Source organism: Equus przewalskii, chromosome 1 (assembly GCF_037783145.1).
Source record: "Equus przewalskii isolate Varuska chromosome 1, EquPr2, whole genome shotgun sequence".
NCBI classification, from domain to species: Eukaryota; Metazoa; Chordata; class Mammalia; order Perissodactyla; family Equidae; genus Equus; species Equus przewalskii.
The window spans coordinates 16,788,526-16,813,996 of record NC_091831.1 but is presented as its reverse complement, the minus strand read 5'-3'; the positions used below and the strand labels follow the sequence as shown (position 1 = coordinate 16,813,996).

The following is a 25,471-nucleotide window of genomic DNA, read 5'->3' as shown; positions in this document are numbered from 1 at the left end:
CCATCCTCCATCTTCAAAGCTTGCAGCACAGCAGCTTGCTTCAGTAGTCATAGTGCTTTCTTCCTCTGTAGTCAGATCTCCCTCTCTTGTAAGGACACTTGTGATTACATGTAGAGCCCACTTGCATAATCCAGGGTAAACTACCCAGCTCAGGATCCTTAATTTAATCATATCCACAAAGTCTCTTTTGCCAGGTAAGGTAACATTCATAGGTTCCAGTGATTAGGACCTGGATATCTTTGGGGGCAATTATTCAGCCTACCACAAACTTGCTCTAAAATATTTTGTGTTAGTGCAGTAGAAACATATTACTGATTTAAATATATTCCTGACTTTTTGAAGAGTTTTACATGCCATTATTCCTTATCAAACGCTTTGCCAAGTAATACCCAGATATTATTTGACTGCTTTCAACTCTGTGCCTTTAGGTGGTAGACTGTTTTTAACTTTTTATTTAGAAAGAATTTCAAATTTATACAAAAGTTGCAAGAATAAGAATAGTGCAAAGAATATCTGAATGCCCTTTACAGATTCACCTATTGTTAACATTTTACCCTATTTGCTTTATTATTCCTGACTTAAATGATTTAAAATAAATCTTGTCAACTTAAAAAGCAAATTCACCTGTTTTGCCCTCAAAATGAGTTTATTCAGGAATAACCAGCAGAACTGCAGTTCAGGATGTGCGTGCTGTGGCAAACCACAGGCAAATCCGGAAAACAAAGCAGGGGAGCTGTCTTTATAGAGAAACGGAGGGAGTAGGAAGGGGCTGTTCTAAAGGAAGGTACATGGGGGGAAAGGAACAGTTCAGGGTGACAGTGGCTTCTGATTGGCTGAGCTGTAGCACTTCTCATTGGCTGGGCTGTTGCTGAGTAGGGAGAGAAGTCTTCCTTCAGTGGTAAAGTAGTTTTACTTCCTGTGGAAGATCCAAGCGTAGGTCTCTTCCTGTTTGTAATTGATGATATGTGATAGGGTATGGGAGTTCCCTCTACAGGCTTTCCCAACTCTAGTTTAGTTAAGATTCTTTTATTAATTTCCACAGTCTACATTTTCTCTTTAAGAAAACAAGATACAGGGGCTGTGTCCATGGCCGAGTGGTTACATTCACCAGCTCCTCTTCTGCAGCCCAGAGTTTCTCTGGGTCAGATCCAGGCCATGCTGAGGTGGTGTCCCACATGGCACAGCCAGGGGAACTCACAACTAGAATATACAACTATGTACCAGGGGGCTTTGGGGAGAAGAAGAAGAAGGAAAAAAAAAGAAGATTGGCAACAGATGTTAGCTCAGGTGCCATTCTTTAAAAAAAAAAGAAAGCAAGATACAAAATTCATACCAGTAGATATATTATTTATATGTAATGTCTATATGATCTCATTTCTCTTCAGTTAAATTAGAGGTTGGCAAACTTTTCTGTAAAAGGCCATGTAAGTAAATTTTTTGGCTTTGCAGATCATATGATTTCTGTTGCAGCTATTCAGCTCTGCTGTTACAGTGCAAAAGCAGCCGTACACAATATTTAAATGAATGAGCATGCTGTGTTCTAATAAAACTTTATTTACAAAAACTGGTAGTGGGCTAGATTTTGCTCATGGGTTGTTTACCTACCTGAGTTAAATGAGTTCTAAGTGATTTAGAATTGTAGTTAAAATTAGTTTTTTTTAAAAATCAGCATGTTCCTTTGATTTCTTTGATTACCAAGGAATAGTTCACAGTCTTTTCACTCAGAAATAGTGAAGTTTTCTATATCTGATTCAAAAGATGGTGTCATTATCAAGGAGATAATCTAGAGTGCTGCCTAATTGTTTGCGCATATTTTAGTGTCATTAGAATTAAAATAATTTATGAGTCCTTAAGTTTGATGAAAATGTATTTCCTTTAGGAGCATTCCTCCCATTACTTAAATTTGAGAACCAATGATCTAGGATGGTCTCCTACAGTTTACAGATGAGATAACCAAGACTCAGGAGTAACATCATGAATATAGATAAGAAAAGGCAATGTTTTCAACTTAGAGTATTTAAGTTGTCTTACACTAATTAATAATTTTTGTTTTACTATGCAGAATAATTTTTTATGTTTAAGGATTATAAACCTCCCTGCTGATGCCAATTTTGGTTGTTCTTAATGATCCTAAGAAAAAATGTAATTTTTGTTTTTATATTTATTTAATAGTTTGCAATTTACAAATGTTGTCATTTCCGCTGTCTTAAAAAATTAAATATTCATAATAACCCTTAAGGGATAGATTGTTATTTCTATTTTATAGATAAAGGCTTGATGATTGGAGAGGTAAACAGACTTGCCCAAGGTCACACTTCTAGTAAGTGACAGAACTTGGATTTGAGTACATTGTTTTCCATTCTAACATTCTAGTAGCATACTAAAGTAAATCTGAAATTTTATGTTATTTAAATGATTCTTTTAGATTGTTATATTTATTTGAATGTATCCAAGTCTGATTGAGTGTATACTTTTTTTTCCCCTGTAGGAATTACATTTGCTGTTAGAATTTTCCCTATAAGCTATATTTCAGACCATTTATTATGCCCATTAATTACATGTGTTAATATGATGAGCATTGAATTCTTAAGTTCTCTTAATCTGCATATTCTTTTTCTATAATCTAAGGTCTTTGTTTAATGCATTGTGTTGTTTGATTTTTTTTTTTTTAAATAGGTCCTGATTGTTCTTTGAATGTTCCTTCTACTGAATCTTACTGGATTCTGCCAAATGTTAAACCCTTCAGTCCTTCTGTAGGTCGGGCTTCCCATAAAGCAGTTTTACATGGGAAATTTATGTGGGTGATTGGTGGATATTCTTTTAACTACAGTTCTTTTCAAATGGTCCTGAAGTAAGTATTTTTTGGTTTTTTAAAATTTTCAAAATCTACTTTTTTAAGCTGCATTTTTTTGGTAATAAGGCTATCCTTAGTGTCTTATTGCTGTCCAAATTTATTAATGATTATTTTTATGATAGTACCTATTTGCTACGTGGGACTTATTTGAGAATATATGAACTCAATATATCTGTAGTTAATTATTTGTCATTGTGCATATAGCTTTGTTTTGTGTAGGAATTTCATTACCGTTCTAGAGTGCTTTTAATGTATTCTGAGTGAGAAAATATTAATTTCAAATAAGTGCAGGCCATGCCTGTATTGGTCACTGTGAATCTTGCTACCTCTTACTTTTTCAATTTGAAGTGTAATTGCTTATATAAAAATACTCTCAATTTGTTCTGTAAGTTTTCATTTACCTGAACTTTTACTTTGTATTTACTTTACAAGCTTTTGTTAGAAAATGCCAGTATTATAAAATAGATAGCATCTACTGTTGGCTCAATGGAGATTGTCCTCTGCATGATTGGAGGATAAGGGAAATCACCTATATGGCAGCTTTATCTGATTTTTTTTCCATCAGGGTGGTAGTACTTTATGAACCATTCAATAACAGAATAAAGGAGGAAATAAGAATAATTTATCAATGTTGTTTACAGGGATAATATTAATAATATGTAGTAACTGGTACAACTTGGGCATCGACCAATCAGAACTGACTGGACAATATACCATAATGGTGTGTACCAAATAGGATTGCTAGATTTAGCAGGCACATGTACAGGACACTCAGTTAAACTTGAATTTCAGATAAACAGTGAATAATTTTTTAATATAAATAGGCCCCTTGCAATATATATATATATATATATATATATACATATATATATATATATATTTTGGTTTTGTCCTAAATATTGCATGGATCATATTTAAACTAAAAAATTATTTGTTGTTTACCTGAAATTCAAATTTAACTGAGCATCCTGTATTTTATCTGGCAATCCTGGCCGCTGAAAATCCCTTGTTATTCTTGGGGATTTAAAAAATTCTACTGTGTATAAGAAGAGATGACTAGAATTAAAGTATAAGATAAAATAAATTCTGGAGAGAGGGATGAAGAGTTTTAGGTAAATATTTAGGTGAACAGTTAGAATTCTATAACAATATATCTAGGATAAGATACAGCAGAAAGAATTGAAAGAGAGTTGATGGGGTTAAAATGATTTAAGATTTGAAAAGAACTTGAAGAAATAATGAGATTTAAATGTGTAAACAGAAATTAACTATGATTAATGAAAATGAAAAGCCTGTGAAAATAGAGTAGAGCTTTGGATTAAGTTGTGATATTTGCAAAGTAGAGACAAAGAGTATAATTGTCAAGGAAACATGGAAATCTTAAAAATTTGTGCTCTAAGTTCAATAGCATATTTAAAATTAAGTGATGAATATTACTTGATATTCTCCTAAACTTAGATATTTTCCATTGAACCAGATAGTTTAACTTTTGTTTTGTCTAAAACCTGTTTCTTTTGGTTGCAGTATTTATTTATTTAGTTTTGTTATAAACTATGAGGTAGCAGATTAGAAGTAACTTTGTTGCTGTTTTCACAGGTTAGAGAATATTTTTTTGTTATTCTAAATGTAGTTCAATTGTAGGTAAGGATATTTAAATAGCATTTAGAAGTGATAGTGTCAGTCATAAGTTGATTTATCTTCTATAGTAGAATTTAATTGAGGTGTAGATGTTACATTATTAAGACAGAATTATTCAGTAAATAAAAGTTCTGTATTAGTGTCTATTAAATTAGAGAATATTTCACAGAACATATATACATTGACATTAGTGAATATTAACATGTATGCATGGGCAGAGTGAACTGTTTTGAACACTTACTGTGTGCTTGATACTTGGGATATATTGGTGGACATAATAAATGTCCCTGTCTTTGTGGAGTTAGTGAGGAAAGACAAGGCAATTGGAAAAAGCCTTGGTTACCACAGTAAATAAGAAGATTACAAGTAAATTACATATATTCATCTATATGCATATTTAAAGATAGATAGATAGCAAGATAGATAGCAGGGATAAGCAAATCAGGAGTGCCAAAGAGAAGGGAGTTGGCCTTATAATTGTAGTGGTCAAGGTAGGCCTCGCGGGAAAGGTGAAAACTGAGCAAATGCTTGAAGGAGGTTAAGCATTGGCAGTGCAGTTAATCTGGAGGCAGAGAAAACAGCCAGACAAAAGCCTTAAGGTAGAAGCTACTACTTGGAAAGTTCAAGAAGCAGCAGGAGGCCCGTGTGACTTGCATGGAATAGATGAGAGGGAAGCATGAAATTAGAGGGATAATGGGGGAGGGAGACAAATCATGGAAGGTGTTGTAGATCTTTTGGGAGTCATTGGAGCGTTTGAGCATGCTTTGACTTACATTTTAAAAGAGTCTCTAGGCCTACACTGTGGAAAATATACTGGGACTCGGAGGACGAGTAGAAACAGGGACTGAGGTAGGGTGAGATTATCACGGGAATGGGTTCTAGATAGAGAGGAGGACCAAGAACTGAGATGAGGCACCATGTCACTAGGAGATTGGGGAGAAGGGGAGAAACCAGCAAAGGAGACTGAAAAGGAATGACCAGTGAGAAAGGAAAACCAAAAGAGTGTGGTGTCTTTGAGGGCAAGGGAAGAGAGTATATGAGGAGCAAGGATTGATTAACAGTGTCAAATGCTAATGATTAACCAGGTCAAGGAAAATGAGGACTGAAAAGTGGCCATGGATTTAGCATGAGGAAGTTGTTCTTAACAAAAGCACTTTTGCTGGAGCATTGTTGTTAAAAGCCTGACTGGATTTAGTTTAAGAGAGAATGGAAAGGTGCAGGGAAGGGCAATAAAGAAATGGGACAGTAACAAAATGGGGCGGTAGCTTGAAGGGGAAGTAGTGAGGTCAGGAGAAATTTTTTTTTTAAATAAATGGAGAAAAAAACACCATGTTTGTATGCTGAAGACCCTTATCTAGTAAGACCAAAAAAATGGTGATAAGGAAATACATGAGAGCGCTGCTGGAGTGTTGTGAGATCTAGTGCACAAGGAGAACAGTAGTTTATTTATAGCAGGAGTCAGCAAATGGCAGAGTAGGGGCCCAGGGCCCAGGAACTAAAAAGGGTTTTTGCATTTTTAATGGGCTGTAAAAAAGAAAGAAAAATGTGTAAGACCAAGGTGGTCCACAAAGCCTAAAAGATTTACTGTCTGGCTCTTTACAGAAACAGTTTGCTGAGCTCTAATTTATGGTAACTTGGTGGAAAGCAGTGTGTTGGGTGCGGATGCTGGTAGGTAGGTAGATGTGGCGGTGCAGACCTGGGGAATCTGTGTCCTGGTTGATTATATTTTCTCAGTTGTATCATACACGTGTATCCTGTAACTCCAAGGTACGAAATAAGTTAAACATAAAACTGAAAACAGTTTTTGGTAGCCCTTTTGTTTTTTTTTGTGAAGGGAGCTTCCTTGCCTTTCCTGATGAGTTGGAGAAAGAAAGAGAAAAGAGGAAATAATTGATAGAGAGCTTCTTAAACAAGGTTCTAGTCAGTTCTTGGCTGGTGCTTCCTTTTGTATGTTTTGGCAAATTGAGATTTGAGTGCAGAGTGTGATAATGACAGCTGAACGGGAATGCTGTTAGATAAGCCTTTGAGATCCATAATTTGGAACTTCTGTTTTCATATGTGTATTTTTAGATTACTAGAACAAATATTAATTTTCTTTTTGTATCCTGTAATCCAATAGTACCTTGTTTTTACCGAAGCTTCTCTTACTAGATTCATTTTGCACAATCTCAAAAAAGTGATTAGTAAACAAGCTATGTATGCACATGTGAAATACATAAATTCTTGGTTGACTTATATAATGCTAAGCTAAGTGTGTGTAACAGAATAAAAATGAATACATAAAGCAAATGGCTATGGTAAAAATGGAGAGAATTTTCATCTATTTCCAAAAGAAAAAGCTTGCTTTTTAAAACAATTTAAAAATGCAGAACAACTCACTATTGTTTGGGCTAATCAATGGGTTGAAATTCTTAAAGGCAATTGAAAAAATTAATTCCAGTGATAAATAGCCTAGTCAAGTTAATGTATGTTGTACATTCAGGTGATTGAATCCTAATTTAGAGTAGGTATGAGTCTTTATGAAAAATTTTTAATATAGTACGTGAAATTATGAGTTTATTCTAGGTGTTGTTTGTTTCGTTTTTTAAAGATTTTGTTTTTCCTTTTTCTCCCCAAAGCACCCCTGTACATAGTTGTGTACTTTTAGTTGTGGGTCCTTCTAGTTGTGGCATGTGGGATGCCACCTCAGCATGGCTTGATGAGCAGTGCCCTATCTGCGCCCAGGATCTGAACCGGTGAAACCCTGGGCCGCCAAAGCAGAGCTAGCGAACTTAACCATTCGGCTACGGGGCGGGCCCCTAATTGTTTTTAAATTTAATGAATAGTTGAATACAAGTGAAGAAAGCATATGCAAATTAAGAAACTGAAAATGAATCTTAGTTTCTGAAGTTATTTTCTTTTCTTGCTTTTAGTTATAATTTAGAAAGCAGTATATGGAATGTAGGAACTCTGTCAAGGGGACCTCTCCAGAGATATGGACACTCTCTTGCTTTGTATGAGGTATGAATCCTGCTTTTTAAATTTTAATCATTTTCTTTTTTAGTTTACCTTAGAGAAAAAAGTACTAAATCTCAGATTTATTTCAAACACTAATAGGAACAAAAGATTATTTGGGTCACAATAACTTGAGATATCACAGACTCATGTCCTATTTTAGTAAAAAAATGCATTTTAGTACAATCCTCCATTGAACATGAGAAGAAATGAAGATTGAGTTTTTGTCCTTAGCTTTATACCTGGTCATCAGGTCAATTACTTTCTTTTAAATTGTGGTAAATATACATGACATAGAATTTACCATTTTAAACATTTTTAAGTGTAGAGTTCAGTAACATTAAGTATATTCAGTTGTTACGCAATCATTACTACCTTATCTCCGGACCTTTTTTCATCTTGCAAAACTGAAGTTCTATGCTTGTTAAACAATAACTCCCCATTCCTCGCTTCAGCTGACCCTGGCAACTACCACTCTACCTTCTGTCTCTGTGAGTTTGTCTACTCTAGGTACCTCATATAAGTGGAATCATACAGTATTTGTCCTTTAACGAGTAGCTTATTTCAGTTAGCATAATGTCCCCAGGTTCGTCCATGTTGTAGCATATGTCAGAATTTCCTTCCTTTTTAAGCCTGAATAATATTCCGTTGTGTGTATATACCACATTTTCTTTATCCAGTCATCCACCGATAGACACTTGGGTTGCTTTCACCGTTTTGGCTATGGTGAATAATGCTGCTATGAACATGCATGTGCAAATACCTGTTCAAGTCCTTGCTTTCAATTCTTTTGGGTAGATTGCCAGAAGTAGATTATATGGTAATTCTATTTTTAATTTTTTGAGGAATTGCCATATTATTTTCCATGGTAGCTGTACCATTTTGCCTTCACACCAACAGTATACAAGGGTACCAGATCCTCCACATCCTTGTCAACACTTGTTATTTTCTGGTTTATTGATAATAGCCATCCTATAGGTGTGAAGCAGTATCTTATTGTGGTTTTGATTTGTGTTTCCTTAATGATTAGTGACGTTGAACATCTTTTCAAGTGCTTGTTGACTATTTTTATGCCTTCTCTGGAGGAACGTATATTCAAGTCCTTTGCCCATTTTTCAGTCAAGTCTTTTGTTTTTTTGTTGTTGAGTTGTAGGAATTCTTTATATATTCTGGATGTTAACCCCAAATCAGATAGATGATTTGCAAATGTTTTCTCCCATCTGTGGGCTGTTTTTTCACTCTGTTGATAGTGTCCTTTGATGTGCGAAAGTTTTTAATTTTGTCATCGTCCAATTTATCTATTATTTCTTTTGTCACCTGTGATTTTGGTTTCATATCCAAGAAATTATTGCCAAATCCAGTGTCATAGAGACTTTGCCTATGTTTTCTTTTAAGAGTTTTAAAGTTTTAGTTCTTATGTTTAGGTCTAGTCCATTTTGAGTTAATTTTTGTTTATGGTGAAAGGTAAGGGTCCACTTTTGTTCTTTTACATGTGGATATTCAGTTTCCCCAGCACCATTTGTTAAAAAGTCTGTCTTTTCCCCATTGAGTGGTCTCGGGACCCTTGTTGAAAATCCTTTGACCACATGTGTGAGAGTTTATTTCTTGGCTCTTTATTCCCTTGTTCTGTGTTGGTGTTTAGGCCAGTGCCATACTGTTTGTATTACTGTGGTTGTGTAGAAAGTTTTGAAACGAGGAAGTGTGAGACCTCCACCTTTGGTCTTGTTTTTCAAGTTTGTTTTCCTATTCAGGGTACATTAAGAATCCATATGAATTTTAGGATGGATTTTTCTCTTTCTGCAAAATTGGGATTTTGATAGGGATTGCATTGTAATCAGTTATTTTTATGTACTTGTGGGATTTATGATTTAGCATGATTAAAATGATAGGTTACTTAACTGGTTTTTATTTTGAATCAAAAAAGATTGTGGTCTGTGACTAGACCCCTCAAATCAAAATTTATATATTTTGTGTGCTTAAGAAAATTTGGAAGATACAGGAGTAATATAAAGAATAAACTATCGCTCTTCTTTTTTCTATGCATATGCATGTTTTAAAAATAAAATAAAAATCTCTAGGTATATATAATATATATACGTTTGTTTTATTTTAGTTTTTTTAATTTCATTTTTTTGTAACTTTATTGAGATATAATTGACATGCTATACAGTTCACTCATTTAAAGTGTACAATTGAATGGTTTTTAATATATTCAGAGTTGTGCGACCATCTCTTGCAGATTTGTGCAAAATTGCAGAGTTGTGTAATCAATTTTAGAACATTTTCATCATTTCCCAAAGAAACCCTGTACCCTTTAGCTATCACCCCAAACCTCATCATCCTCCCAGCCTCAAGCAATCATGAATCTTCTTCCTGTTTCTATAGATTTATGTTTTCTGGACATTTCAGTTAAATGAAATTGTATACTTTGTGGCTTCTGACTGGCATGCTGTGGCATGTATCAACTTCATTTTTACGGCTAAATAATACTCTGTGGTATGGATAATACTATATTTTGTTTGTCCATTCATTAGTTGATGGACATTTGAGTTGTTTCCACCTTTTGGCTATTATGAATAATGCTGCTGTGAACATTCATGTATAAGTTTTTGTGGCATACGCTTTCATTTTTCTTGGGTGTATACATAGGATTAGAATTGCTAGGTCTAACAGTAACTCTATATTTAACTTTTTTGAGGAACTTCTAGACTGTTTTCCAAAGTAGTTGTACCATTTTACATTCCCACCAGCCATATATGGTTTCCAGTTTCTACACATCCTTTCCAACACTCATTAGTATCTTTTTGATTATAGCCATCTTAGTGGATGTGAAGTGGTATCTTGTGTTTTGATTTGCATTTTCCTGTTGACTAATGATGTTGAGTATCTTTTCATGTGCTTATTGACTGTGTATTTTCTTTGGAGAAATGTCTATTTGAGTCCTTTGCCCATTTTGAAATTATTTGTTTTTTTATTATTGAGATATAAGAGTTCATTATGTATTCAAGATACAAATCCCTTGTCAGATGTATGACTTGCAAATATTTTCTTCCATTTTGTGAACTTTCACTTTCTTGATGGTGTCTTTTGAAGCACAAATTTTTTAAATTTGATTAAATCCAATTTATCTTTATTTTCTTTTGTTGCTGTGATTTTGGTGTTATATCTAAGAATCCATTGAAAATCCAAAGTCATGGATTTAGCCCATGTTTTCTTTTAAGAGTTTCATAGTTTTTGTTTTTATATTTAGATCTTTGATTCATTTTGAGTTAAGTTTTGTATGTGGTGTGCAGTAAGGATTCAAGTTCATTCTTTTGGATGTGGCTATCCAGTTTTCTCAGCATCATATGTTGAAGAGACTATCTTTCCCTATAGAATGGTCTTGGCACTCTTGCCGGATATCAGTTGGCCGTGGATGTATGGATTTATTTCTGGACTCTTAGTTCTCTTGATTTATATATCTGTCTTTATGCCGTAGCACAGCTTGTTGATTACTTTTGCTTTATAGTAAGTTTTGAAATCGAGATGTGTGAGTTCTCCAATTTTATACTTCTTCTTCAAAATTGTTTGGATATTCTGGTCCCTTGCAATTCCATGTGGATTTTGGAATCAACTTGTCAATTTCTACAAAGAAGCCATCTGGGATTCTCATTGAGATTGCTTTGAATCTGTAGATTAATTTGGAGAGTATTGCCATCTTAACAATATTAAATCTTCTGACCCATAAACGTGGGATGTCTTTCCATTCATTTAGATCTTTTAAAATTTCTTTCAACAGTGTTTTGTATTCAGAGTATAAGTTTGGAATTTCTTTTGTTAAATTTATCCCTAAGTATTTTACTGTTTTTGATGCTTTTGTAAGTTGAATTGTTTACTTAGTTTCATTTTTGGATTGTTTGTTGCAAGTGTATAGAAATATAATAGACTTTTTGTACAGTGATCTTATATTCTGCAGTGTTGCTGAACTCATTTTATTAGCTCTACTTGTTTTTTTTCTTTTCTTGGATTTCTTAGGCAGGTCTGTATAAAATTCGTATCATCTACAAATAGAAATATTTTACTTCTTTTCCGATCTGGATGCCTTTATTTAGTTTTTGCCTATTTTCTCTGGCTAAAACCTTGAGTACAGTGTTGAAGTGGCAAAAGCAGGCGTCTTTGTCTTGATCCTGACCTTAGTGGGAAAGATCTAGTCTTTCACCATTAAGTATAACATTAGCTGTGTGTTTTTCTTAGATGCTCTTTATTAGGTTGAAGAAATTCCTTTCTATTCCTACGTTGTTGAAATAGTAATGATTTATATCATTCATGTGTCATTTGTTTCAATCATATGTGATTGAAATCATTTGTATAATTTATAAGTGCTATAAAATATCTGCCCAGAGGCATGAGAAATGGTAATAAAAATGTACTCCACATAACACACAAATGTCGTCTGCCTTTTTGGTGAACAGTTCTTGATGAAAACAGTGAATGACTGGGAATAGCACAAAACAGTATACCTAGATGGTAAAATTTAAATATAACAACTGGGGACTCAACTACTAGGATAAAAAAAGTATAGTTAATTGACTGTATGAATGTTTTAAATAAAATATTTTAAAGTAACTTTTTGAAAGCATGGATTTTTTCCCCCTCTTCTTGTAAGTAAAAACATTAATTATCATTACTCTTGTGTTCCCATTTGACTTTTTACAAATAGGACTATGTATTAGGTGTGTTGTGAGCAATTACTAAAATTTAATGTTTAAGTTAGCCTTATTTTTAATTACTTTATATTGCTAAGAAATAACTATTTTGTTTATTAATATATGTTTTTAATTTACAGGAAAACATCTATATGTATGGAGGCAGAATTGAAACAAATGATGGCAATGTCACAGATGAATTATGGATTTTTAACATACATAGTCAGTCATGGAGTACAAAATCTCCTACTGTGCTTGGACATGGTCAGCAGTATGCTGTGGAGGGACATTCAGCACATATTATGGAGTTGGATAGTAGAGACGTTGTCATGATCATAATATTTGGATATTCTGCAATATATGGTTATACAAGCAGCATTCAGGAATACCATATCTGTGAGTTACTTTGAAAATGTAACTTTATACTCTTTTCTTTCTTGGTTGAGAATATTTTTATGTTTAATAAAATCTTCATATAAATTTAGTCAAATGTGGAATTATTTGACATCAAAATTATAAACCAAGAATTAATACTTTTTAATATAAGCTTTTTGATTTTGTTAGATTTTGTCCTTTAATATTTAAGTTTATCTTCTTAGCCAAATGTGGCGAAATATTGCATACTAGTCACATTTTTCAAAGAATTGAGAATGTTTTTAAATTCCAATAGATGGTGCTGTTTCTTTGGATTTTACTTCTGAACCAACAGCTAAAACTAACCCAATCTCTTTACTATGCATTCCATGACTACAGGATTTTTCATTTTCCAGAGTTCTGTTCCTAATCTTATTGCAACATCTCTGTGTATGTACTACTCTTTTAAAGTAAGCTTCCCAAGGATAGTCTGTTGACTTCTATAAGAGATTATTATCTGTGTGTGAAGGTGACCGGGGCAATCTACACGTGACTTTCTGTACTGTAGTCTTAAATCCTCTTCTTTGTTTTCTGGTAGTTCATTTTTTAAAAATTATTTATGACATTTTCAAACAGTTGTAAGCTTTTTTTTTTTTTTTTAAATTTGCTACAAACATATATAACCTGTGGTTGCTATTTAGATTCAGGAACATACTCCGTTTCTGGCTCTGGCCAAATTATGAACTCAAGTGTTTGTCTCTTTTGTGTATAGACAACTATGTACAACTGTTTGGAGTCCTTGTGCAGTCTTAGTGAGGAGACTCACTCACAGATCACCCTTAGCAGCAACAAGAGAGTGCTTGTGTGCTCGGAGGAAGACTGGCCCTCTGAATGCTCCACTGTGTCCCCTGCAGTCCTTTCAAGTGATTGGTTTCTTTTCCATGTCCCAGTACAGCTGGGCTGAAAGTGGGATATGGATCCTCCTTGCTTCTTATTGCCATTTCCACTCTGTTTTCCTTCCTTCCTCCTTTAAATCACTCAGCTTTGAATCTTATGTCATCATACCAAACCACTTATTGCTTCTCCTTCTTGGACTCTTCTCTTTCTCCTCACATCGCTGTGTTTTATTCTTTGAAGAATATAGCTTCTGGCTCACTGTCACTATTTCCCACATACATTAACCAGATGTTTTGATGATTTCAGTATCTACTTAGAAAACACTTCTTCAAATACCTGACCTCTCATTTCTTGATCTCTCTTCCAAACATCTTATTTTCCATCCTACTTGAGTCACTCTCTCCCATTGTCATATTCTTCACCTTATGTGCCTGCAATGAATCACTAATTTTCAGTTCAAGTATCTTACTCTTCAAGTGCCACTGATTTTTCCAGCTTACTTCTTCTAGTACCCAAACTCTGATAATGCTTCAGACTTACCAGAGCCTTTAGTCCATTGAGCCTCCTGTCAGTTTTTCATTCTTTCTCACTCTCTTGTCCATACTTCTAACCTTATCCAGCTTTAAGTTCATAATCACCAATCTCTCTTCCAGCTCTCCAAGATGACTGTTTCATATATTCTCCTCTCTTCAAACTCCCAACACTTCCTTCTCCATCGTTACTCTCAGCTGATGAGCTTACTTCTTATTTTACTGAGAAAATAGAAGTAATCTAAGGAGAACTTCTGCTGATGGGAACATTTTGGAGTGCACTGGTTAATAAGCAAGGCTCCATTGAATAAGCCTGCTTACGTACATTATTGTCATAACAAACTCATGACAGTTTGGAGCAAATGTAGCTGAGTCATTCTGGTTTTTCAGAGGGGCCTAAGAGTTGTTTGAACAAGAGATAAAAATGTTTTATATAGAAAGGTTGTTTTGTTTTTTGATTTCGTGATTAATTTTTGTTTTTATTATAGTGTTCAGGGAGTGTTGTAGGTATTCTTTCTATGTTTTGTAATTTATTGAGATTTTCTTTGCAGCCCAATCTTTATAAATTATCTATAGGCACTTGAAAAGGAGACAGATCCTATAATATCAAGATATGGTGTTTGATATATATATATATCAAATCTACTTTATTGATTATACTGTTTAGGTCTTTTGTTCCTTATTATTTCTTGTACTTTATCATGCTTTGAAAATTAATTAAAGTCTAAAAATATTAGTTTATTTTTGCCTATTTCTCCTTGTGTATTCTGGAATTTATGCTTTATGGGAGTTGCTATTATGGATATTCGTAACTGTTATATCTTTATTGTGAATTATATCTTTTAATGCTATAAAGTGCTTTGCTTGTTTAATGTTTTTTGACTTGATTTCTGCCTTGTCTGATATTAATATTATGGCTCTTGGTGTTTTTTTGGGGTGGAGGTCAATATTTTCCTGGTATAATTTTGTCCATCTCTTTATTGTTAATCTTTCAGAATCACTTTGTTTTAAATTTATCTCTCGTACACAAGAGAAGTTAGACTTTGCTTTCTGATCCCATCTAGATTTTGTATGTTTTCTGTATGTGTTTTACAGTTTTTAAAGTCACTCTGTTGTCTTTTCTTTTTGTTTTTAATCATAGCTCTTCTTATGTTCAGGGAGATGAGGCCCAATTTTTTGTAGGAATTGAGTGTGGTGGTTATCGAGACCTGCCTCCATTAGGCTTCTTGCATACTCCTTGTTTCTCGTCCTCCTTTCTGCATTCATGTAGTTTCTCTGTCTGGCTCTCTTGGTTTCACTTTTTGCATATTCTTGCCTGATTTGGAGTTTGTGGCTTTTTTTAATTCCCAGTTTCTCCAGAAATTTAGTTTTCTTTTTCTTCCACTTCCCCCCCACGTTTTCCATATTGTTTTCTATGGGAAGATTCAGAATTAAACTGTCACCATGCTTGTACTTGAAACATAGGTTTTGACTTTTTGAAGTTTTAAAATGAATGCTTAACTAAGTCTAAAGTTAACTAGTACTTACGCTCTTTGATCAACCTCCAGTTTACAGGCTACTGTTTTCTGCTGCTTTAATTCATCTTGTTTTGTTTCAAACACATTTGAAATTATTATCAGTATTTTATGCTGGGGTTCCACAATCTTTTCCATAAAGGGCCGGATAGTAAATATTTTAGGCTTTGTGGGCCGTATGCTATCTCTCACAACTCACCAACTCTGCTGTTGTGGCGTGAAAGTGCCACAGACAATACATAAACAAATGAGTATAGCTTTGCTCCAGATTTAGCTGTGGGGTCTTAGCCTGTCTACCCTTGCTCTAGAGAGAGAGTGCGCGTGCTTCTGAGGGCCTGGGAACCCTGGTTCAAATTAAATTAAAATTTTGGCGTGTGGTTTTTTTGGACCTTTTATGTAGGATGAATTCATGCCCCAAAGTCGCATGATGTCTAGTCTGTGACCAAAAGTTCGCAGAGGAGACTTTTTTTTCCTCCACGTAGAACCAAGGCTGAAATAGACATTTTCCTTTTGCCTTTGCAGAGTGGAGTAAACAAAAACTCACCTTTTCATTGAGGGTATAACCCCCAGGGATCCTTATTTTGTACAGAAGCTCCCTGATCCAATACCTACATGGGCTTGCCTTCAGTATTGGCCATTAAAACCAAATCTGTGGGACAGCTGATTGGTTCATGCCCTCCCTACCCCACCTCCTCACTGAATATAGTTGTGTGGTTCACAGAATGTATTTTACTCTTTTCATGTTTCCCTTTCTTGAAGGATGGTCTCATTCAGCCATGAGACATGGTGGTGGTGATGTTTTCCAGGGATGGCTAGGAAGGCACAACAGACTTTTTCTAATCTTCTATGAGTGGTAAATGTTGATACAGGTTGTTAACGGATAAATTCATTGGCTGGTAGATTGTTGCTTTCATTTGGAATAATTTGATTACAGAATGTCAATTGTAGTTTTGGTAAATTTTTGACTATTTCTGTAGAGTTTCTTTTGGCTTATTCTATAACCAAAATACTATTTATAAATAAATTTATCAACAGGGTATTTTTCTTTTTTTAAAGATTGGCACCTGAGCTAACGTCTGTTGCCAATCTTCTTCTTTTTTTTTTTCTTCTTCTTCTTTGCCCCAAAGTCCCCCAGTACATAGTTGTATATTCGAGTTGTGAGTGCCTCTGGTTGTGCTATGTGGGATGCCGCCTCAGCATGGCCTGATGAGCAGTGCCATGTCTGCGCCCAGGATCCGAACTGGTGAAACCCTGGGCCGCCAAAGCGGAGCGTGGGAACTTAACCACTCAGCCACGGGGCCGGCCCCTCAACAGGGTATTTTTGGTTTGATTTTTGTCTTATTAATTGCATTACTTGTCAGGTGCACTTATGAATGTAGTATAAGATGGAAACAGGAAGAATACATGGTTTATGAGTTTTGTAAGAATAATAGCTGAATTATGACTAGTTATTAAATTCTGTGAATTATTTAAGTATGAAGTAAAGCATCAATTTTTATGCAAAATTATCTTAATAATAAAATTAACTTATTACTTTATTTACTCCTAATGCATTTTGAATTTGCTGCTTTTATTGTATGTGATGTCAAAAAATGATCTGTAAGTACTTTCACTTTGAAAAGTACTTACAAAGAAAAGAACATAAAACAATGGGTAAATATAGTTTAAAGATGTTATCAGAATAATTAAGTTCTATATACATAGACAAAGGGCTACTTTAGAGAATGATACCATATTAAATAGGGCTGCTTTGAATGTAAGTAATGGCATAATTTATCATCTTAGTTATAAGTGAGTGCTTATTTCTATGGAGAGAGTTAAAAAACTTTTTTTCCTCATCTTAGTGAGAATTACTGTACTGTAATGTCACTTTAGGCACCTTTTTCCTGACTGATTTTAATGGCATTGACTACTTAGATGCAGATTGGATTTGCTTTGAGCATCCTTACATGTTTAAAGCTTCTAGAAAGCCAAGAAAAAAAAGTTTTTTTATTAAAGAAGGAACTATCCTCTTTAAGCAGCATTGTGGTGTGGGTAACTGAACAGAAAACTAAAATTGTTGCATAGTAATTCATGAAAACAGGGTATTTAACTAGATAAAAATTTACTTTGAAATATTCTCTAAGGGTATTGATCTCATCATTATGTAGAAATTCTAAAAGGAGACCAAAAACTCCCAGTTAACATACTCCAAATGACCACTTACTCAACTTTTAATAATAATGTGAATAATTGTGAAGTATTTCTGGTTTTGTGCTTAGTATTATGAATCTTCTTTGAGATTTTTGTAATAATATGACTTAGAACAAAGGAACCATCTGATTAACTTATCTTTAATTCTCTTAGTGTGAGCATTAGACATTAATGTTTTAAAAAATTCTAAGATACTAGAAAGTATTTTTTAACTGTTGAGACTGTAGTTAAAAGTCTGTTGATTGTCATTGCTCTTTTATGAGGTTTAGAGTACCTGTTGAGCTAAGGAGTACCTCCAAACGTTGGGCTGACTCGTACCTTATAGGAGTACATTTTTGGTTCCAGACATAGGGAGTAATGCATGTTTGCAAATGTTGCATTGGGTATTTTTCCTTACCTTTACAGAACTTATTTTTAGGAGGGTGATACAGACAGTAATAGGCATGCATACTGTGTGATGTGTAAGAAGATAGTAGGTTTTTATAAAAATAGAGCAAGGTAAGGAGATTGGGAATACTGAGGGTGAAGTGGTTACAAAATAGGAAGGCCAGAGTGTAAGCCTCAGTGAGAAGATGAATTCTGAGCAAAGAATTGAAGGAGGTGGAGTTTGCTATTTGGATATCTGGGGCAAAGAGTGTTCCCTGTGAGAACACTGAAGTGAGAACAGCTAGCGGAAAGGCAAGAATGTGCAGAACATGTTCAAGGAACGTAAGGAGTCTGGAGAAGAGATATGGGAGAATAAAAGTTAACAGATAAGGTTAGAGAAGTACTAAGGAGCAAGATCATTGGGTTTTTGCATAGCCTTTGCTTTTCACTCAGTGAAACGGAGAGACCTTGCAAGATTTTGAACAGAGCAATGATGTGATTTTGTGTTGAGAATAAACTCTTAGGAGGAAAGAACAGAAGCAAGGAGGCCAGTTAGGAAGTTGTTACAGTAGTCTGTGCATTGATTGTGGCTTAGGCCAGGGTGCTAGTATTGGAAATGATGAGAATCAGTCTTTTTGTTTTATATGGGTTTTTTTGTTGTTCTCTTTTTTTTGGTGAGGAAGGTTGTCCCTGAGCCAACATCTGTGCCCATCTTCCTCTATTTTGCATTTGGGATGCTGCCACAGCATGACTTGATGAGTGGCGTGTAGGTCTGTGCCTGGGATCCAAACCTGAGAACCCCAGGCCGCTGAAGTAGAGGGTGTAAACCCAACCACTGCACCACTGGGCTGGCCCTGTATGTTTTAAAAGTAGAACAAATAGTATTTGCTGAAGGTTTGGATGTAGAGTCTGAGATAAAAGAGAGGAATCAAGGATGATTTCAAGATTTTTGGCCTGAGCAATGGGAAAGATGAAGTTGCTATCAACTGACACGTAGAAGACTTTGAAGCAGGTTTGAGGTGCAGGGAGTTTGAAGGTCAGAAATTCAGTTTGGACATGTTATGTATGAGCTATCCATTAAACATTGAAGTGAAAATGTCCAGGAGGCTGTTGGATAGATGGGTGTGTAGTTCTAGAGAGATTTCTGGGCTGGAGATGTAAATTTGGGAGTTCTTGGGATATAGATGGGATTTACAGTCATGAGACTGGATCAGATCATTAAGGAAATGGGTATAGATAAAAAGAAGAAAAGGATTGAGCCCTAGGGTGTTCCAATTAAGAGGTGGGGAGAAGAAGAAAATAAGCAAGTGAGAGTGCTGTGAACCAGAAGGTAAGTGAAGAAAGATTATCGAACAGAAGAGTAATCAACTGTGCCAAATGCTGTTCTGCTGTTGGGTCAAGTGAAATGATTACTTAGGATTGACTATTGAATTTGGTACCATGCAGGTTATTGGTGATTTGACAAGAATAGTTTTTGTGTAGTGGTAGGGTAAAAGCCGAACTGGATTGGATTTAAGGAGGAGTCAGAGGAGTGGAACTGGAAACGATGGGCAGAGTCAACTTTTTCAAGGAAATTTGCCTGGAAAGAGGAGCAGAGAACTTAGCAACAGCTGGCAGGAAATAGAAGATCTTTTTACGCTTGGATTTTCACAGAAGCAGACTATGGGACAAGGATTCAAGTGAAAGAATTTTATTTGGGAAAGTACAGGTAACACTATTAGGGGAGTTGAGAAGTAATGCAGGCCTGAGAAGACAGCCATAAAAAGTCCATTTATAAAGCCAACTACCACAGAGGTGATGGATCTTAATTACCCAGTCTTTGTGAATTGATACATAACCTGAAATTTCCTTCTTTAATTATTAAACTTCTAGTCAGTTGATGAGTTCTGTGGGCTATGTCTCCAAAATCAATCCATTGTTTAGCTGAAGATGTATTTCATTCAGTGTGGCTTGGATTTGTATGAAAATGTGTGTAGATGTATAACAGCAGAATACTTAAAAGCAGAGTTATATGGAGCACATACAAATAGATTTGGCAGGGAAATTTTTCATGAGGGCACCCTAGAGTACAACTACTAAAAGTGATGTATGGTTATCAAATGCTGAGGAGTGACACACAGTAACCAACAAACTTCATGCACAAAATTATTGGAAAAATCAGGAAAATGCATAATGAAGGGATCGCTTTGCAGTAAAGGCTCCATAAACTTTTGTTTAAGTGACAAAGTGGAGGTGGCCTTTGTAATTATATATCACGAAAAGACTCTTATTATTCCATAGCTATATTTACTACCTTTTTTATTTTCTGGAAGTGGCTTAATTTTCCTCTAAATTCCTGTATCTCCGTTTATAAATAAATATGACATATATACTGCTTTTTATAGGTATTCTTTTTGTATTTATATTCCTTTTCTAAGAAGTTAATTTTAGAGCAGGAATCCTGCTGCATATCTCTTTGTGTGTGTACTTTCTAGTCAAGTGTCATGTATTAAATGCTTGATAAATATTTGTGGATGAATGAATAGGGTTTTCAGCAATATTCCTTAAAAGTAAATCTACGTATTTCCTGAATGTTGTTTAAAGTATATTAGCCAAATTATTTAAATTGTATACTGTACATATTTTTCTCTTTCTGTTGGTGACTCATAGGCACTGTGCTTGATATTCTCCATTTGTCTCTCTAGATCTGCCCTTCACCATTTTCATCTTGCTCCCATGCCCTCCAGCTTTTAGTTGGGGTTAGCCAGTGGGAGGCACTAACAGTAGATCAGAAGGCGTTGATGGGTGAGGTTGAGACAGTTTATTCTTCTCACTCCCTGCTGAGTCATCTTGGGTTAGTTGGGTTGCCCTACTGAAGGCCGACCTGTTAGGTTTCCTCCCAACAGCTAGTCTCTATGAGTTCTGGAAACCACTCCCTCCTCTTGTTTTTTTCAGGCCAAAGGGTAGTAAAGGCTTCCTGCTGTGATAGTCCCGGGATATTGCTGGGGCCATATTTTTGTAAATAGTCTTTTTCTTAATTACTCATATTGAGCATATCATCTGTTTCTTCTTAGGACCCAGGCTGATTGCAGCTACTATTGGTTCTTTAGAGATTCAAATATAACTTTTTACCTAAATGGTCCTTCATATGTACTTAGGTATTAGGATCCTGGAGGTTGGGAGAAAGATGTTTTGTGAGAGGACTTCATACTTTATTAGTGGAGGAAAATGTCAGCAGAAATACAATCCTTTTGGAATAGCATGGTAGTAGGTCCTTCAGTCCATTTCTACTACTATTATTCTTGAACTATTTTTAATTTTAATACTATGTGGTGATCTGTAGCATTTTATTTTCTCTTAATGTTAAAGATTGATATATTTGCTTTACATTTTTCCAGAGTATTAGCTACTTTAGTTTTTTTATGAGGCACTCGTTTGCCTGTTTGTTACTTTCTGTTTATTAAAAATGATAACCATTCGTTGAATATTCTTTTAAGTTTTCTCTCTATATTTACTCTAACTCAACTTTATTTGATTATTATGTCATCAGTATGGTAGTAATGATGTCTTACTAACAAAACCACCTCCAAAAGTGTATCTGATGAGAGGATATTTATTTAAAAAAAGTAACTGTTTGTGGTATTCCTTTAAGTTTTCTCTTTATATAGTCATGTTCATTACAAAAATTTATTGGATTTCAAAAAAGTTTTCTGCCTCTCCACTCTTCTGAAATCCAGAATTTCTTATCATGTATTTGTTTTAAAAAATAGCTTTAGCACATGCACATTTATGCTTATATGGCATATTGTTTTACTTGTTTTTACATTTTATAAAAAGGAAATAATGCAGTTTTCTAAGGCTTTCTTTTATTTCATTCACCACTATATTACCAAGGTTCATCCATGTTGTTATGTATTACTGCAGTTAACTTCTTTGCATTACTGTATTTTATTGTATGACTGAACCACAATTTGCTTATTCATTCTTCTCTTTATGAGCTTTTGGGTTGGGTACCTGATAAAATTCACCCACGGCAACAGTTTTGAGACATCTTGATGAAAATATTGTATCTTAAAAGATGAAGAAAATAATCCTCAGGCTCTTCAGGCAGAAAGATGAAATATCCTACAAGCCCAAGAGATTAGATTAGTATCAGATTTCTCAAAAGAAACATACAAATCAAGGCAACCATGGAGCAAATTTTTCAAGAAACTCAAGGAAAGCAAGTATAGGCTAAGGGTTTTATATCTTGCCAAACTGTCCTTCAAGTGTCAAGAGTGTAGAAAAAACAGTTTGAACACGATAAAACTCAGGTAATTCTGTATATATATGCCCTTACCTAAGAAATCTATTGGAGTAGAAATGTGCAGACTTTTTTTGTAAATGTCTAGATAGTAAATGATTTAGGCTTTGTAAACCATATAGTCTCTGTTGTCACTACTCACTTCTGCCATTGAAACTGTACATAATCAGCCAAATAAAATACATAAATGAATGAATTTGGCTGTGTTCCAATAAAACTCGATTTATAAAAACAGTTGTTGGGCTGGATTTGGCCTGCGGGCTGCAATTTGCCAACTCTTCTCCTAGAGAATAAGCTTCATCTAATGAAGAGATCAGTGGGGACACTTAAGGTAAAGGAGTGATGGAGAACATTTCATGTGTTTAATTTTAGAGCTAAGACTAAAGGGTGGGGATGTTGGTAGACGACTAGTATGCAAATGTTAATGTGTTCTGTCCAAATAGAAAAAGTGCAACTAAGAATGGGAGGAGAAGGGAGAGAGAAAAGGGAAAGCAGAAAAAGAACATGGACTGGTGCATAGGTAATGGGTAAGAAGCAAAAGATGTCATTTAACTCTTGGTGTACCATCAGGGTCTGTTGGATTCAATTTTAATGTTTTTGGTTTCCTTTCTCAGCAGGCCCAACTATCTGTGGAGACTGTTACTTCATAAGTTTCACTGTTTCTCAGAAGTCTTCCAAAGAACAGAGAGAGATTTACTTATTTAAAAAATATAGGATAAGGGGGCTGGCCCCGTGGCCAAGTGGTAGGGTTTGAATGCTCTGCTTCGGCGGCCCAGGGTTTGGCGCTTCAAATCCTGGTTGTGGACGTGGCACCGCTCATCAGGCCATGCTGGGGTGGCATCCCACGTGCCACAGCTGGAGGGACTCACAAGTAGAAAATATACAACTATGTCCGGGGGGCTTTGGGAGAAAAAGGGAAAAAGAAAAAAAAAAAATTCTTTTTCTTTTTGAATGAAGATTGGCACCCGAGTTAATGTCTGTTGCCAGTCTTTTTTTTTTTTTTTTAAATTCTTCTCCCCCAAACTCCCCAGTACATAGTTGTATATTGTCCTTCTGGTTGTGCCATGTGGGATGCTGCCTCAGCAGGGCCTGACCAGTGGTGCCATGTCCATGCCCAGGATCCAAACCAGTGAAACCCTGGGCCGCCAAGGCGGAGGACGTGAACTTAACTACTCAGCCATGGGGCCAGCCCCTGAATAAAATGTTCTGTCTTTAATTACCAGATGGATCTGTCGGACCCTTTTACAAATCTAAGATACACTGTGGGATCTTAGTGTTCCTATTTTTCCTATGTTTTGAAACATTTTATTATTTCATCATACTAGGAATTAATTCATTGTTCATCAGTTTTTCTCAACTATGCTAAAAAATTAAATTAACAAGAAAACAACTTGCTTAGAAGGATAGTGCCACAGTGAAATATGTTGTCACCTTTCAGTTTTCTTATTGCAGTACCCAAAGTATTGTATCACATTTAAATAAGGCATAAAGGAAGACTGGAGGCACCATTGTTGTAGGTTGCTTTTAGCTTTTATTGAACACAGTTGGGAATTTAGAATTTTTCATTTTCTGCCTATAATGGTAAAGATAAGAAATTGAGAGAGGGAGATCTTTCACAATTATTAGAAGAATTAGAAGATGAATGCAGAGTCAGCAGCATTCAAATTCTAATGTTGATAGTGGAATTGATCATTTAAGGTAAAGCTCAGACTATGAATCTTCAGATGACAATATGCTGAATACTTTTTTCAAACTCAAGAATTGATGAATGAACGATATATTTTTATCTTTTAGTATGTTTATGCCCCAGCATTTGTTTGATACAAAGAGGTTTTTTGTATTTAAATTCTTATTGAAATTTGCAAAAAGTAGTTTTTGACTATCCCTTTATTCATCTATAAATTATTTATAACATGACTTGGTAGCATAAAACAACTAAAAGGAGCCATTGAACCCAGATAGTAAGTGTTGATTGCTATTGTTCGTAGTATGCTTAGGTTTAAAGCTGACAGACCAGATAGCAAAAGTTACAAGTAGAAAAGAAGGGAATTAAGGGCACTATGAAAGGTATAAACACAAAGGAAAGCACTAGAACAAAAGTATAAACTTTTCTAAATACCAAAAGAGAGAAAACATCAGATAGAAAAAACTCAGGAAAAATATCATATACACACAGTAATTATAACAGAAAATAATATGACAGAGTTGAGACTCAATGTAATATTATCAATAAGTGTGAATACAATTAACTTGCCTGTGTAAAGAAAATATTTTCAAATTGATGCATAAAGTGAACCCAACTGTATGCTGCGCATAGAAGACACATCTGAAACATGTTGATTCAGAAAGGCTAAAAATGAAAGGATAAAGAAAAATTTCCTAGGAAAATGGATGCAATGAGACAGCAGATGTTATGATCTTGATACCAGAGAAGGTAGAATTCAGGCCACCACAACATTGTATGAGACAAGAACACCTTGTAATACTAAAAACCACAGTTCACCATAAAGATATTTATTATAGAAGAATATTTATGCACCAAATAACCCAACAACCACCTATATAAAACAGAAGCTACAGATGATACAAAGAGAAATGGATAGCCTCACTGTCGGTACAAAACAGGTCAAGAATTACTCTCAGTACACGACAGAACAAAAAATAAGAAAAGATTTAAAAAATCTAAACAAACTGGATGTGAAGAATATATATTGAACAACACAGTGTGATTATAGACAATGTTACTTCTCAAGTGCATATGGAAAACTCACAAAAAGTGAGTTGATCATATATTAGGGTGTAAAGAAAATAGTAATTTCCCAAAAGTGGAAATATTAAAATTAAATAAAATATTTCTGTTGAATGAAAGGGGAAATACAAACTTAAAATTAGAAAACTGCTAAAAAATAATGACAGTAAAAATAATGCATATAAGAATCTGGGAGATAACATTTAAAGCACTTATCAGAGAAATATTTATAGCATTAGAATTATATTAATATGAATGAAAATAAATAACCACATTCTCAACTCAAAAGCAAGAAAAACAACAAACTGAACAAACAAAAGAAGCTGCCAGGAAGGAAATAATAAAAATGAAAGCTGAAATTAGTGTACATCTATGCAAATAAATTTGAAAATTTAGAAGAAATCAATAGTTTATT

The 25,471-nt window shown here is 34.7% G+C and overlaps 1 protein-coding gene across 4 annotated transcripts in view; it reads left to right on the top strand.

The window, feature by feature from the left end:
* ATRNL1 (attractin like 1) overlaps positions 1 to 25,471 on the top strand; it is a 747,612-nt gene that overhangs the window by 56,377 nt on the left and 665,764 nt on the right. For all 4 annotated transcript variants that reach the window (XM_070595739.1, XM_070595592.1, XM_070595677.1 and 1 more), the window contains exons 6-8: positions 2,677 to 2,851; positions 7,405 to 7,492; positions 12,312 to 12,567. In XM_070595739.1, the coding sequence (XP_070451840.1) occupies positions 2,677 to 2,851; positions 7,405 to 7,492; positions 12,312 to 12,567 (519 nt within the window). The remainder of the gene's footprint in view (positions 1 to 2,676; positions 2,852 to 7,404; positions 7,493 to 12,311; positions 12,568 to 25,471) is intronic.